At 44.8% G+C, this 16,447-nt stretch overlaps 3 protein-coding genes across 3 annotated transcripts in view; 1 reads left to right on the forward strand and 2 right to left on the reverse strand.

Moving 5' to 3' along the window:
* Nucleotides 1–7,120, forward strand: part of LOC125956161 (protein embryonic gonad) — a 74,506-nt gene extending 67,386 nt beyond the window's left edge. Inside the window, exon 4 of the mRNA XM_049687772.1 lies at nucleotides 4,838–7,120. Coding sequence (XP_049543729.1) covers nucleotides 4,838–6,208 — 1,371 coding nt within the window. The 3' untranslated portion in view covers nucleotides 6,209–7,120. The remainder of the gene's footprint in view (nucleotides 1–4,837) is intronic.
* A 1,304-nt stretch (nucleotides 7,121–8,424) lies between these two features.
* LOC125956162 (uncharacterized) lies at nucleotides 8,425–10,179 on the reverse strand. Its single transcript, XM_049687773.1, has 5 exons — nucleotides 9,705–10,179; nucleotides 9,336–9,635; nucleotides 8,823–9,268; nucleotides 8,590–8,743; nucleotides 8,425–8,522 (listed from the first exon to the last, which is right to left on the reverse strand). The coding sequence occupies exons 1-5, from the start codon at nucleotides 10,057–10,059 to the stop codon at nucleotides 8,488–8,490; spliced, it is 1,290 nt and encodes a 429-aa protein (XP_049543730.1). The 5' UTR covers nucleotides 10,060–10,179; the 3' UTR covers nucleotides 8,425–8,487.
* LOC125955439 (uncharacterized) lies at nucleotides 10,162–11,608 on the reverse strand. The gene is made up of 6 exons (XM_049686574.1): nucleotides 11,441–11,608; nucleotides 11,090–11,364; nucleotides 10,913–11,013; nucleotides 10,589–10,844; nucleotides 10,298–10,510; nucleotides 10,162–10,236 (listed from the first exon to the last, which is right to left on the reverse strand). Exons 1-6 carry the CDS (start codon nucleotides 11,577–11,579, stop codon nucleotides 10,162–10,164), a joined length of 1,059 nt encoding a protein of 352 aa, XP_049542531.1. The 5' UTR covers nucleotides 11,580–11,608.
* Between the last annotated feature and the right edge of the window lie 4,839 nt (nucleotides 11,609–16,447).

The following is a 16,447-nucleotide window of genomic DNA, read 5'->3' on the forward strand; positions in this document are numbered from 1 at the left end:
ATCACGGAATAAATCACAGTCTTGTGTCATCGGCATAGAAGACCATTTGGTGTTCAGAAACCACCGATTCGGGATCATGAATGCTCAAAACAAATATAATGCGTTACGATACTGCCCTTAAGAACTCTTGACGGGCTCATAAACCTTCACGAGAAGATGCCAGTCTTAGGCTGCTTTCACACCGACGGCGTTTTTTGCGTTCACACCGAGATTGTGCAAAGAAAGTAAGATTAAAAATAGCTGAAAAATATCACCATACTAATACCAAACCCGTCTGAAATCATGATAAATGGTTTAATATACCCGCGAAAGCAATGAAAGTTGTAATTTCAACAGATTCGTGGCGGAATAAACTGCCAAATCAAAGTGCTGGATTGTTTGCTTGGGTTCTTGCAAGCATTTCAAAGCCTAATAATAATTATATATTTTTACAAACATACATAACAATCTTTAGAAGCTATAAACAAATTTTGATAGATCCACGCGGTTTTTGCTTCATAAAACGCCTCTTTCCGCGTAAATACTTTCCTTCAATTACGACACTTTGGAGACCATCAGAATAATGCCTCACAACAATATAATAGTGCTACGTAACACTGTAACACTTATGGTGATCAGCACTAAGGACAGAACCTCACCTCAGGACCTTCTGTTGGTGCTGTTTCGCTTCGAAATCGATTTGATGTAAAACCATCCATTGACCACACCAAAAACCACCAATAACACGTACACAATGATCGATTTAGCCATTTCTCACGAAACAGTGTCCAAGGATCCTCCTCCGCTGCTGATCTCCTGTGCTGTGACCACTTTAACGCCAACAATGGCTGACGTCATGAAGGGTGTCTGGGTCTAGACCAAAAAAAAAAGCCGCCCCTATTTTAAACCACTCCATGTTTGGCAGTTGACCGGTTCGGTATGGTACCAGATTCCACAGCCACCAAACGTCAGTCCGTCAACCGATGATTCAAATGTGCCTGGCTTTTGGGGCGAATTCGTGTCAGGCCCGTGGTGCCGCATCGTGCAATTCGCATCAGCAGCGGTTGAAGCAATGCTAGTGTCCGGCCGGGGACGGGGAGTGCCAGCTCTAAGTGCCAGTCCACGCGAGTGGTCGAGGCGTGTGATAAACTCTTTCATCCAAATGAAAAAAAAATCCACTTCAAACCACACCAAGACACGTCACAACACAACACACACTCGCACCTCTCGGGGTGCCGCGGGTACAATAAAACGCGGGTGCGCAGGTGCGCAAAATCTCAAATCAAAAACAGCCAACAGCCACAGGGTCATCACCGCAGCGGGGAGGCGGCACATTCCACGGCACGGAATTCCGGCGCAAACCCCCCGGCTGGTGAGCGAAAAGCAATTGAAAATCGTGTTGCTGTCGAAGATCTGTCCAACTGTCACGCCGGGCAGAAGCAACAGCGGCCGCTTGACGAGCATCTTGAAACCCTCGGGTGTTGCTGCCGCTGCCGCTGCCGTTCGGTGGCTGAAGGTGGCGCATAATAGGCTGATGTTTCAATCAGCTTCCACATCGGACCCCCGAAAACGGTGGTGCGTTTGTTGTGTAGCGGGCTCGCTCGGTCGTTGGGATACGATATATTTTTGGAGATGTTTTGTGACCACTTCACTTCAACTCGTCCATTTCTACGCTGCCCCCGGGGCACCAAGTGCCGGCTGGAGTGCTGGTTGGCGTGATTTCGAGAAAATTTCTCACGCTTCGACACGACGCCTGACAACCGGACAGAAGCAGAAGCAGCAGCAGCAGCAGCAGCAGCAGCAGCAGCAGCAGGAGGGGTGTCCAAACTTTGACTGCTCGTTGGCGTCCGCCGGGTACTTTGGCTGCTGCTCCCTTCTGGTATAGTGTTCCGCCAATTTCACCGCGATCTCGGCTGCTGCTGCTGCTGCTGCTGCTGAAGATGCCGAGGTGCTGAAGGGCATCCGCCTAGGGAGAGGGAGACAGAGACGCGCCTTTAGGGGAAGCCTTTCGTTCGTTGTGTGTTTTATGGCCAATTTGCTAGATTTATGATTCGTGATGGAATGCCACGAACAGACGAACAGCAAGCCTCGGAGGCCTCGGAGGCCTCGGTCGTAAAAGGACGCGTCTCTTTCTCTTTCTCTCTCTCTGTTTCGCTCTCCGTTAGACCTACTTCCTCTGTGTGTGACATGAAGTGTCTCCACAGCAACCAAAACTTCCAAAGCATGCTGCGCTCAATGCTGAGATACTGTTGACAGCACGCGACAGACGCAACTACGCCAAGGCACTCAGGCGCATCCTTACGTCACCTCGGTAAGGCGCCTTCAGGCGCGCGCGAGCCTTATTCGTATCCGCATTCGTATCAAGCAATCCATAAATCGCGATTTGGAGGACTCCTTTCTGCCCGGATCTTTAGTGAAGCCTCTTCGTATCTTCATAATCTTCGACCCCTCGATGCCTTCTCTTTGACATCCGGATTATGGTGGTCGTGCTGCTGCTGCTGCCACCGATGATGATGATGATGATGTTTCGTATTGCATAGCACACCACATGCACCTGTATAGCGAGCATCCGTAGCAGCTGGTACCAATAGCGACTGGTAGTCGATTCGATTGTTTCAATCCCTGATCATCATTGAGCATCTTCACTGGTGGCCGCTCACTTAAGCGGCCAATCGCCAATCGGCCTGTACGTACACCGATGACTGTCAATGTCATCCGCGGTGTGCACTGTGGTGCTCTATAGTGGCAACGCTCGACTACGACGACGATCACGGCGGTGAATTGAAATGTGTTTAATTCCGTGCGTCCTTGATCTCGCCCTCGCGCGCGCGCGCGATCGCGCAGTGGGAGAAGATCAACCGGTCGTTACGAATTACTACCAGCAGCAGCACATCCGTGCCGTGCCGTGCCACACCGCGGACCACCGGCGCAACCTACCGCCAGTTGCGACTGTGTTGCGAATGGATTGGATTGGATTGGATTATTGCTGCGATTGCTTTTTTTTCTCTCTTCATTTAATTCGTTGTCGGCCGGTCGGTTGCCGGAGTGGCTCGGCTCGATTAGCACACTAACTCCCATCATTATCATCGGCGGCATCAGCACACATAGTGTTGATCTCCGGTACGGCTCTTCACGCTTGCTACACTTTCAAGTGGATCTCGCCGTCAGTACCCCTGGCTTCTGGCTGCACAATCAACGTGCACTGACGTTCGCGAGCATCGCGAGATGTACATTCCGAGGTGCTGTGCTAATTCTAAGGCAGCAAACGGAGATCATTAGTCGATCGATTTACGATCGTTGGCCGGCGATCTACCGGAGCTGGAAGTGAACGCCACCACCACCTTGGCAACCTTGGCAACCTTGAGGTGATTAGCTGCGGGATCGAGTTCCGTCAAGGAACAGGGATCCCGTTCCTGTGCGCTCGCGAGATGCGCCAATTGTACGGAATCAATCCAAGAGAATGAATCTATTCCCTCCCAACCAACCAACCAGATCGATACTGACATTTAACATTTGGAGCATTCTTTGCGAGTAGCTAGACGAGATAGAAGATGTAAATTCCAATTCCTGCAAACACTTAGCTCTATGCTAACCACTCTATGCATTCGGTTGATCAAAGATTCATCGCGCTGACTCATGCACCCGGCTGCAAAGTGGTCGTAATACTCCACGTCTAATCCCAGACCCCTTCCAAGGTCCAGGTATAGTGACTCCCTGATGGGCGAACCTGATGACTAAGAAGCTTGTCAAACGCAGCGCTCTCTGTAACCAAGCAGCGGGAGGATTAATAGCAGAAGAATTAATTACTGCAGCACTTCAGTCGCTGCAGCGCGCAGCCGTCCGGACTAGTAGCGATTGATAATGAAGTTGCAATTGAAAAAGGAAACAAATCTCGCTAGTGCCACCTTAGTGGCAGCTGTTTGGAGCACAGCTGCTGCAGGTCTTTAATCCTCCGTCTGCACTTCACTCCGCAGGCTGGCTAATGAAAATGAATGATGAAATGTTGCGCCTCATACGGGTTCCAAAACGGGACGGGACATAGTTGCGCCAGGTGTTTGGTGTAAGTGTTGACGGGACGGTAAGAAGTCGGCCCCGTCTCGCCGCTCTCGGACAAGTCAATATACCCACGGTAGCCTCTTTGCCGGCGGAGTTGATAAGACATTGATGAAGTGATCAATAGCGTGTGGTGCCGAGCCAAAGTTTGAAATGCACTGATGAGAATGCACTATCGGCCTGTCTCGCACTGGGGTTCGCACTGTTGGTTGAGCGATGGATGAATGTAGATGAATGTAGATTTATCATCCCCTTCATCCCAGACACCGGCCAAGTCGGACAAGTCAATCGAGACCGAAACGGGGGCCTGTATGCCTTGGACTAGGATCTCCCGCCATCTCTTGGTCGCCATCTGGCCGTGAATCGATTTGATAAAACGATGCAGATAAGATTAATGCTTTGCGCCCGCCGAATCGATCGATAGTCGGTTTAGTGCGATCGAAGCAGCGTGTAAGTGAGGTTAGACATCGATAGATTCCATCAGCAAGCAACTGGGGCTTGAAAGGATGATCGTGAGTAGGGCAAGAATTTCGAATGATCTCAACACACGTCACCTCTTCGGCTTCGACAGCCGCTGCAGGGTATGATGCCTATTCGTCGCAATTTGAGTAGCTAAAGCGCGAAACTGACGTACGGGTTTAAGTGCTCTGCAATCATGCAAAAGGGACTCAGACTGGGACTTCGGCGAATGCAAATTGACTTAGTGACAGTAACAATCACAAACACGTGCGTTGTATTACCATCGTTTGTCATCTTTCTAATGATCTTTCTCTCTCTCTTTCTGCTTTCTGTTGCTCTTCCGCAGTCCTTCTTCGGCCGGACCTACAACAATCTGTCGTCGATTTCGGAATGCAAGAACAATGGCGAGTGTGTCATCAACAAGAAGAACCGAACCGCTTGCAAGGCGTGCCGGCTACGCAAGTGTCTCGTCGTGGGCATGTCGAAGAGCGGCTCACGGTACGGGCGGCGATCGAACTGGTTCAAGATACACTGTCTGCTCCAGGAACAGCAACATCACCAGCAGCAGCAGCACCAGCAGCAGCAAGAGAAAAGCTCCCCCGGCCATACCAACCCCTCGAGCAACAATAACGGCAACAGCCACAACAATGCTTCACACTGTAGCAGCGGTAGCAATAACAACAATAACAACAACAACAACAACAACACCAGCGCTAGCACGATCAGCAATAGCAATAGCACTAGCAGCGAGAACAGCAACAACAGCACCGGCGGCTCCCCGGGACTCTCGATCTCGAACGGGTTCCACTCGGCCAGCTTTCTGTCAAACCTCTGCACCAACAACAACAACAACAATAATAATAATAATAATAACAATAATAATAATAATAATAACAATAACAACAAGATAAACAACAACAACATCCCAGTGAAGAAGGGACTGAAGCGGCCAAGCACACCGAGTGATTCCGGAGCGTCGTCCGCGGATCCGGATGAAGGAGGAGGCGGAGGAGGTGGAGGAGGGGGTGGTGGGGCGCCAAGTGCGTTCAAGGATCCGTTCGTGGCCACCGGTGTTGAGGTAGGATTGGCGGGTCTCACGGACCGTCCCGACATCGTGAGCGGTGGTCTACCGTTGAAGTTGCCCCGGACACCACCGATCCACTCCACTACTACTGCCCTGTCCCTGCAGTCCCTGTCCGATACGTACCGGCCACTGCTACTGGGTGACCGTATGTCCCCGTTTCTGCCAACGCCATTGCCATTCCGAACGGACGTCACCGGCGGTGGTGGTACTACGTCAGCCGTAGCGTCCTTCTTCCCCGTACCGTTCTCGCTTCCACCGGTGGCGGTCTCGTTGGAACTGCTCGCTGCATCGTCCGGCCACGCCACGTCCGCCGGTCCGGTATTGCCGGTAGTGTCGATGGCGGGCGTCCTGGGCTGCCGGCGGCGGCGCGGCGATGGCGAGCAGAGCGAACCGATCGACCTGTCCATGAAGTCTAAGTCATCGTCCAGGTCGTCGTCCGAGTCACCGCACCATCATCATCATCATCATCATAGCCGGATAGACAACAGTAGTTCGCCACTGCTGGCCGACCCTGGCCACGATGGCGACCAGCAGCTGTCGTCACTGCTGACCGAGTCATCCCGGGCCACCAAAACAACAGTTCCTCTCGATCTGTCCAACTTTGTCCAACGAAGCAAAGCGTTGTCCGGGTGATAGGCATGTGGTTGTGTCTTTGTTCACACGGACACAAACCCGTGCGGGATCGAGCCTTAGTTTCGGGGAAAGATCGCGCGTAAAGCACCCTCGCAAGACGGAAGACGGAATGTCTTTGATTTTGATTTTGTATGTCGTTGTTAAGTATGTTTGTGGTGAATGCCTCCGAGCGAGTGAGCCAGTAAAAGGGACACAGTTTGCCAGTCGTGTAGGTAGCCGTATTAGACGACTTAGAAAGAGGGCTACACTACAGTCTTGTGTTATCAAAATGATTGCCAGTTGAACCAACTGTGTTCATGTACGGCATCCCGTCAACTCAGCTGCCACAGTAGTAAATGGAATCGCATGGCGCATGTCGCCGGTGGACACAAGACGTTTCGAGGAGCTTAGCTAATAGGGTAATGGAAGGTGATTCCACTGTTGGAGTGTTGTTGCTCTCTCTCTTTCTCTCTCTTTCTCTCCTCTTGGTGCCAGATAATAACAGTGTACAAAAGCCGAAGTTGGGGCCGGCCTGAAGGCGGCATTCGCTGGTTATCGAACCTTCCTTTGCGATTAGGTCACCGGACACACACACACACACACTGAATAATACACTGTTGAACACTTGGATTAATTTATTTATTGTGCGAAAGTGAGCGCTGATCGTCATACCAGTCGTCCGATGTTCTTGGTAGCTGCAGGTGTCTGTGCACCTGTGCAAAAAATGCAATGACCGTTTTTTTTATCGAAACTCTTATGTCTATCACTCTCTCCCTGTCTCTCTCTCTCTCTCTCTCTCTCTCTATTTTTCTTTCCGTTCTTTACCGCTGAAACCTATGCCACCGACAATTGAGAGCGTGACTGTAAATAGAAATGTTTGTTTTTTAATTATGTTTATTATAATTTGTACTGAACGAAATCTATTTATAATATAAATGCATTTGTAGTGAAATAAATATTTGTTTGTTTGATTATCTTACGAAGCGTTGTGAGCGTGACTGATGTTTAATTTCTTTAAATGGAAGCTGCTCATTTACATATCGCGTAATGTCCGAAATCCGAGCGCCGTGGACGTAATATTTTATTTCTTGGTTATGTTAAGCTGACGGGCCACGATACAGACATTTCATTAAGGACATTCAAAAAGAGATCATTTAAGATGAGAAACAACAGACGAAGGTCAACGGGAATAGCACAAAATTAAGTAAGAACAGCGGTTATAGAAATCTCTTTGCAATGAAAACCATGATATAGATTCGCAAATGGTAAATGTACAGAAGGGAACGCATCCAGTCAAACATGGTGACAATTTTACAATTTTATTGTTACCCTTTTCACTGGCGGACCGAGCTCGCAAGATGCTTGATTGCTTGTAATGTCGCATCACGAGATGATTCACAGAAATTTCGCAGTGAAACGAATAATCGAAAACATCTTATCGCCATTATTGAAGCAATGACCACGATAAGCGTTAGTGATTAGAGAAGAAAACCTTGCTTAAGATTGTGTGTTTAAGCACCACCTCGTGCATTTCGTTACTTTTAGATAGCAACATTCGTGTTCACCGATAAGTGAGGTTGGGCGTTTCCCGTCGTTAGAATGATTAACCCTTCGATTGCGATTGGTCTGAGTCACGGGTAGCAATGTAATTATTGGTAAGCATAGTTCCCTGGCACATGTTCTGGCCCAACCAAGAAAAACCATTCAGCATTAGACATAGAATGAACTGTTTGCTCATTGGTGTGTTGGAGGCTGTACAACGTTTTAGCGAAATCTGTAAACTAATCCTCACAGCTGCAAGAAGCACAGCGATCGACTTGTCACTCCTTCCGTTTGGGATGAATCGCAATATATTTGACAATAGCTCTGATCCGACTTCGAATCCCCTCCCTTCTCCGCTTGCCAAAATCAAAGATCAGTGTTCGATGTCCACCCATCCACTCTCACCCGTCACTCGTGCAAAATGGTTCAAATGTTTCGCTCAGCTAACAGGAACACGGCCCGGCAAGCAATTCCCATAGAGATTCGAGCATTTTTGTATGGGAACTGCCTGGTGGAGGAGCAATGAGAAAGGAGATAAGAAAAACGGCTATCACTCGCGCTCCGTTCACCTGAATGTGCTGTGAGCCCTTTTACACAACAGTACCTTGAATGGTTCTGTGTCATCAGCTACGACAACGCAGAAAAATAAATATTACTTTAGGTTTTTAATGAAACAAACTATCGTAGATCATGGTTTAAGATACATTTATTTGCTGATAAACTATCAGCAGGAATCGTCTGCAATCTACGCATATTAACTAATGGAAATCGAACATCTTTACTGTATTCAGCTCTACAAAAAATCAAACAATCATATTATATAAATCAACTCGTAACAAAACTGTTCTTTCTATCATTACCTGGCCGATAGGAGTCTTGAACCTTGATGTATGATGGATGTCTGACTCGGTTTTTATACCTTCTGTAGGCAAACACGTTGAAGCATTTCGACTCGTTACCTATATGGTTGTAGTGTACGATCACCGTCGTTCCATCATGTAGTACTTCGATTTTCTGTGAGATTTAAAATAATAGATAAGGATTCTTCACTCGGTTGATCAGGTTAATTAGTCACCCTATAATGATTACTTACACTGATGAGATTGATTGTTGTTTCCTCAACTACAGTATGGTTTTCCATCGCGAAGCCGATTGGGATGCTCACTTCTATAATCGTTGCATTTGAGTGATCATCTCTATCCTCCGGAATGAAACTACAACAAATATGAAGTTCCTTCATCCACTTAGTGGGAGTCGGTAGTTTGGTAATTTGTATATTGAAACGGGGCTTAAAGTAGATCAAATTAAGACGGTATTGCCAGTTGATCTGAATCGTTCCTGACCCGGAACTCATGACGATCACTGATAATTTCCTAGCAATCTTGCCGTTAAGATGATATAGATCCCTTGTTAATGGAATTTCTGTTATCGTGATATTCTCATGGAAATCAGAATTTACATGCATTAATTTTACAAAGCGTTCATGACCGAGTGACACATTATAATGGTTTTGAAGACCCTTTAAAGATTTCTGATCCGCTGAAATTTAAAGTAAAACCTTATCATCTATTTAACGAACCACAATTAGTTTGTTATGATCACTCACGATAAACTATTAAGTCAACTGGAGCGTCGCGATCTTCTGCCTTGTTGTCCATAAAAAGCGAAATGTCGAACGATTGATTTGATGGGCTATCACAATCGAATTGTATTAGTTTTGACCTCAGAACCACTACGTCTTCCGGATATACTATAACGATTTTCTTGAAGCTATCGGAGATTACTCCTTGCATGATCGATGCATTCACCCGGATCTCCAACTCTCCCAGCTTCATTGCTTTTACTAGGAACGAAATTGGTACATCAGAATTTGGTGGAACGAATACACTTTTCGTTTCATACGCATCTAAATTAGAATTTGGAAGAAAACTTGAAGTCAGATGTTGAAGACGAATAAAACGTGAGGTTCACATACCTTCTGCAGGACGATCGATTAACTGAAAGTGGTTCTTTGCATTAAACAATGTCACGGTGGCCTCAAACTCTTCTTGCATTGAGCTGAAAAGAGTAAAATGTAACGATATCGTCTCTCCTCTTTTGACCGCGTGTGGCAAGTGGTCCAAAATGAAGAAGATTTTAACGGTCGAGAACGTGATCGGTTTCTTGACGATACCCAAACCATATTTAGGATCAATTGAAATCCCAGTTATGAACCAAGAAGTTGTTGAATGAGGCACTATTACTACAAGCTCGGCCCTCCCTGATGGAGGAATAGTCAGATTCTGCCACAACCACGACTCGGAAAAGTCGGCTCTGTAGGGACCAGGCATACCGAAACGAGGAGCATCTGGATAGATTCCACGTGCGTCATAATCTTGATAATCTGGAAAATTAAAATCATTTCAGAAAAATTCAAAATTATTGGTACTCCTCTATCGATTGCACTTGCCTAGAACTGAAGTTGTAGCATCAGTAATGATTGTAAATAATTCAGTGACCAGTTCACGCTGTTTTGTTGAGCAAATTGTAAATTCATGTTGATAATCATTTCCGATAAATCAAACATACCCGAATATTGTAAGTAGTTGAAGGATGAAGCATATACAACGATTCCCATACATCTGCAAACAAGATGTCATGATCCTTCCCGTGCTGCAGCAAACGTTGGTCATACGCTGTCAATGCTACGAACGCTCCTGGACGACCGCGAATGCCTAACTCAATTTCATCCCCGGGATCAACGCCATCTTCGCTGATGTTTTCTTCGATATTTATTTTGAGCTGAAAATCATATTAATGTTTTTAATAGATCATTAATTTGCATGCTTTGCTATTGTAGTGTCTGAATTTTATCATTACCGGGTTACCAAAGTCGTTGATAGATAGTTCCACGTCTCCGCATATAAATGATTTGCGCACAATAGTGGCAACAAAAATTCTCGATCGAGGGATAAGCTTATCAGACATCAACAGTTGGAATGAGTATCTGTTCGTTTGGTTTGGTTTAAAAGAACCAAACTCAACAATGTTTCCTTTTGTGAAAACGTGGTACAGAAGAATGGTCATGTTATCCGAGCAAGTGATTAATAACCTTATCATTCGGTTAAATTTGACGCTGCAACGATAAGAAAATAATTAGTATGTTAAAGTTCCATGAATTGCATTTGTATCGATAAAGGATACCGTGTTAGTAATTCTACTTTGATGTATTTATCTGCAAGTAAATCAGCGCTAGGAACGTTGTAAATATTCCATCTATCGATCTCTTGATCGCCGTCATACACCTGTCATTAAGTGATCCAACAGTAAATATCATTAATACGTTTCACGGGTTTGCTAACGTGTTTGTTGGCGACTTACTTTTAAGGAATTTAGTTTCGTAGAATTGTTTGTGGGCATTGAGAATGTAATTAAACCCTTCCTATTACCTGTGCAATTTTGTCGATATGTTTCATTTACACCTTGAACTGCAACAAGCAAGGTAACAAGTTTTGCTGGTTCATCATTGTTATAAGTGACTTTCAATCTGGCGGTGAATGGTGATCCCTGATGATACGTGAGCCTTCTATTTTCCTTCGTCACAACGTACTTGTTTTTGTATACCGTTATCCTCTGCCGTTTGCTAATTGTTCGATCTGAAAACATTAAACCAAGGACAACAGTAAGTATTCAAATGACAATAATTATCTATCACTATTATGTAGACATTACTTGTGTATTCCTCGGTAAAGAAACACCTGATTGTCAGCGTAGTGGGGTGTGCGTCAGAACTAAATTCCAGCTTTTCGCTAAAAGGCACATCTATTTGCCGTTTTCCATTCACATGCCACGTGTCGGCCTTAATTTTCATATCTTTGTGATTGCTAATCCAGCTGATGGTGAAAGTACCCCTCACAGGTTTACCTATGTACTTTTTCACATCAATAGTCAGATTGAGCCCCTTATGCTCTCGAAGTGGTACAACCGTCGGATAGATATTCAATTCAAAAGAATCGATGTCATAATTCCTCACTTCGAATGTTTTCGAAACCCAACAGTCACCGTTCAGCGTTGCTTCGACATCGTATGTTCCCAGTTCCGGTATCGAAGCTATTGCTATTTCGTCTTCAAATATTCCGCTGTATAGACTGACATTGGACCATTGTCGTATTACCTCATGCTTCGGGTCATGTATGTTTACGTTAACTATTGTGCCATGTGGAATAGTTTGCTTAGGATCGGAGTTAAGCACGATGACACGGAACTTTAACGATTCACCTGGTGTAATGACAGGTTTGTTTAATTGTATGAACCCTTGAAAGAAGCTATTACTAATTGTGAAACGGTCTGTTAAAATGTCTGCTAAGTAGATTTTCTTTTCTTTATTTACATTAAAGGTAGAACTATTAGAAGGTTGTTTTCCTTTGATTATTATCTTGTAATCTGCATCTGTTATTTTGCTTGGTATCTGTAAAATGGAAATCTCAAACTGTAAATTGTCAAAAATACGCCAAGCACAAATTAAACCATACTTTAAAGGTTACCATCTCGTTCGTATCTGCCATGACCTTCACTATTTGTGTGATATTTAGTAGAATGGAACGAGCGAGCGAGCAACCAATATGATCAACCCCTTCTATGCGTACGTTTAACAAACAGTCGTTGCTAGTTTCATCTAACATGTTACTGATTGCGATCGTGTAATCTCTATTCGGTTGAATAAACTTGGGCCCAATGATCAGAACGCTATACAAAAGAACATGCACTTTAGATCACGAGAACAAATGTTGCAAATGTTCTACATACGTTGCTCCTACATTGATGCCCATGAGGGCAAGACACACACTTAATTTCATCACCAACTTCATTTTTGTTCCGTACTTTCTATGCGTTCGTCACAATTGCCACTTTCTCAACGACTGAGCCAAATCATCTCTGAATATGGTCAGGCCCGGTCGCACAAAGAGTACATTGAAACGCTACCAACATTATCGTTGAATGTTGTATCAGAAGGGCTTATTTAGTTACCACCGCAAAATATAAATGCATTGGGCTTCTTATGTACTTTGAAAACGCAATGCAACGATCATATTGTTTTGAGGCGGGCTGATTAGCTCTCGAGCACATAGTTAGCTACTGTTGAAGTCAGAGAGCAAACTATGTTCTTCATAGGATGACTCATGTGTCAGAAAAACCCAAAACTTATATGCTGAGGACTGTGATGATTGCTACAATGTTCACTGAATAGGACAGATCATTTCTGTTTGGGACTAAAGTAGCATTCTGGAAAGCAGCAGTGGAAAGCACAAAATTCCATCAATCGTGTAGAGTTTAGGTTGCTCATATTGAAATGGATCTCGTTTGCTAATAGTTTACCTCGACAAGCCAATCCTTATTTCAGAATCGGTTTAGTAATAAACTCTCAATTTAATCTCTATGTTAGTAAAGTAAAGAACTTGAGAGTCTTCTATATTCAAAAAGGCGTGCGAAAGGCGGACGTGGCCAGATTTACTTTTGCCAGCTGTTAGGCCCCTGCATTGTGATCAGTACGAAGCCATGCTGGACATACGCTGCACTACGAAACGACGTAGTGCGATAGCCTATACAGCTGCAGTACTTGAAAGGCTTTCAAAATGGCTCTTCTGAACAACGGGAGGCCTTCCTGGGCCACGACATCACCCAAAAGTCGTTCATCGATATCGATCTGCGATCGATTTTCCTATCGTTCAGCTTTTCGGACGGATATTAACACCTCGCGTACTCATAATCATCTCTTAAACTTAGATACTAACCCAAATCAACGCAGCACCATTTTTTTCTGGACGATATATGGTCCCTTTCGCAGTACCTTTCGAAAGAGAATCTGCGAAGAAAGTCATGTTTTGGCATCATTAAATGCGTGAATTAACCTCTCAATTCGCTACACAGTAACGTTTTTCGATCAAACATCTTTAGATTCTTAGAATTTAGATATTAGGTAAATTTGATCATATCTTCAAATTGAACCAACACTGCTGCACAAAATCAGCATTTTTTTTTTGAGAACATACGAACTAGAACCTGGAACCTATAAATCAATGTGCTCTAAAATGTAATATGAACTGAACTGAAATACAACTGTTTTCTATTTCTTGTTAAAAGTTTTTACATTAGATGTTTCCCGATAACCACAACAACCAGCTTTAAAAAACTGTTTTCTGCTGCTAGTACTAAGAAGTGTAGAACTCTTATCTTCAGCTCAACACTAATGCACACTTATCAGATGTTTCGGAGTCGATGTAGCGAAACCGTAGCAACATCCTCGCGAAATAAACATTGTGCCGTTGGTTAAAAAAGCGACCGCAATACAATACACTTGGGCGTTCATGATATCGAACGGAGACATTGCTGTAGATCCTTCTGATTTTCTAATCCGCATCGGCGGTTGCCCACATCTAACGTTACGTTAATCTTCTTATTTAGACAACATTGATTTCGCAGGGCATGGTGCATCTCAAGCATTGACTCCAATGAAGGATGTTTTACGAACAGATCAATTTGAATGTAACTTTAATGTATTTCAATGTGTTGGATGTAACCACGAAAAACCAGATTTTTTCATTCGCAAAGATTTCATATTCGAACATGATGTAGCTAGGCCGCGTACGTCTTTGTGGCCTCGTCAAATAGTTATAGAACTTGGCTGTCACCTTTTGATGCACTTATCATTAAGCCCCGACTCTGCACTGTAAGACTGCCCTTTGTTTCAACTTTTATCTGAACTCCTTGTATGGTAAAACTTTGTAGAAAAATGACACTGTGAAATCTGGCTTCGTTTCAATTTGTTAGTATAAAAACCAGAAAATCTATAACCGACACATCCAGAAGAAGCCAGAAGGTATCCAATAAATCCTAGAAGAAAATTCAATTTTTAACACTAACTTATATTAAATTCTTAATATTTGGTAGATATGGTATTGACATTCAATTTAAAAATGCGTAATGTAGCATCATACGCTAACATAAACATAACATAAAAGTAATGTACGCTTGAAACCAAAGTGTGCCACCGTGCGTAAGCAGACATTCACTTTACAGATCGTTCAATATTTATATGATATCATGTATAACAAAATGTTATAAATGTCACGTTCGCAACATGATTACTTTCTCCATCCATTCAGGCTCATCAATTCGCTTCATGCACATCAATTCCGGCGTCATTGCAATTCCGATGTGAAACAATAATGAAAAAAAACGACTGTTTTAATCCACTGGGCACTGGGGATGCCCATCAATCAGACTGTGGCGCATGAAATGACGAATAAGCATAAAGGTATGGGAGTCTGGACAAATATAGACAACCATTTCGTTGATGACGCGCTAACGCACCTGCAGCGCCGCTAACTCACAACGAAGCTAGAGCTGGCCAAATGAAGCCATTCCACTGGGATGCTAATGTCGTGCACCATATTTTGCAATCCAATGTTGAATGATGTACCATTGAGCGGTGAATCTTCATTCCACTCGGAAGCGCTTTGTAACGTCAGTAGAGTAGAAGCACTTCAGTTCAAGGCACCATTAAAGACGTCCTTAAGGCGACTTGTAGAACTACATTTCAAATAATTGTCTAAGCTGTCTTCCACTGCATGTATGGCCACACAACAGCACCACAAACACATGCAATCCTCCTGACTCAGGTTCGCTCGCTACAGTTGACGTGCCTGGTACTCCCGAACACACGAAAAAAAAAACCAAATACATCATCCCTTGCCCTAGTATATGTGTTTCACCATTTCACGGGCAATTAAAAGTAATCGACTCGTTAATACACTTGATTAAACGGTTTCAATTAATTTAAATGGATCATTTTATCATTCTCTGTTTACCTTCTCCGAGGTAACACAAGACAAAACTTGCGGCTGGAGAACCGTTTTGGGGGCCACGGGATCACAAATTACCCCGTGCGTCTCCTCGTGCGCACGGCCATTAACACGGACCAAGTGACAACCAGGGCAACAAGGGAAGGGCGGTACCCACCACTAATAAGACGCCCGATGGCTTAAGGCAGATCATGATCGAAGCCCAAATTTAAGGCATCTTCCCCTCCAAGCCTCAAACTGCTTCCTTCCAGAGCGCATTATACAATAGCCACCCCGCATCGAGCGAACCTGCCAATGGGGGCAATGCAAATGTGTGTTGCATTGACTGGTTGGCGCACTTCGTTACCCGAGGCCGCAGTCACCAAGGGCCGCAGGATCCCGAACAACAAAACAGAAAAGGGGCTCGTAAATATGACAAAGTATCCATATTTCTTCGTCGATCGATTTCACTCACCGTTTCAAAGCAGCAGCAGCAGCATCGAGGGGTAATCGAAAGATGGAAGTATGCAGATAACTATTCCACGCGCAGAAGGACCGATCGATGAGACCATCGGGTCGGCGGGATCCGATGATCGATTTGAATGCGTTTTCGGGTTGAATTTCAGTCCCTGCGTGTGTGTGTGTGTGCGTGTGTGTACAACAGGAACGCGGTCTGCTCACCACGTTGCTGGTTTTTGTCCGAGCGCAATCGCTGATGGCTGCGCGCTGTTGGTGAGGTTGTCATCGATCGCAGGCCAACACGCAGATCGCGCATTCCCGATGCCACGACGGATGGGTCGTCATTAATCGGGTGAAGTGGGGAGAGTATGGGGTGACCGTTTTACCCGTTTCAACATTAAAATAGAGTACATTTGAATGCAAATTCCACCGGGGGCGA

The sequence above is a fragment of the Anopheles darlingi genome, chromosome 3, assembly GCF_943734745.1.
Source record: "Anopheles darlingi chromosome 3, idAnoDarlMG_H_01, whole genome shotgun sequence".
Lineage (NCBI taxonomy): Eukaryota > Metazoa > Arthropoda > Insecta > Diptera > Culicidae > Anopheles > Anopheles darlingi.

Coding starts and splice junctions, on each gene's coding strand:
- LOC125956162 (XM_049687773.1), bottom strand. CDS start 10,059: ATGCCTGGTCCCTACAGAGCCGACTTTTCCGAGTCGTGGTTGTGGCAG. Junction 9,269..9,335: donor AGTTGACTTAATAGTTTATC/GTGAGTGATCAT, acceptor TTTAAATTTCAG/CGGATCAGAAATCTTTAAAG. Junction 8,523..8,589: donor TCAAGACTCCTATCGGCCAG/GTAATGATAGAA, acceptor GATTTTTTGTAG/AGCTGAATACAGTAAAGATG.
- LOC125955439 (XM_049686574.1), bottom strand. CDS start 11,579: ATGAAAATTAAGGCCGACACGTGGCATGTGAATGGAAAACGGCAAATA. Junction 10,845..10,912: donor AAAGTAGAATTACTAACACG/GTATCCTTTATC, acceptor TTATCGTTGCAG/CGTCAAATTTAACCGAATGA. Junction 10,511..10,588: donor TCAACGACTTTGGTAACCCG/GTAATGATAAAA, acceptor TATGATTTTCAG/CTCAAAATAAATATCGAAGA.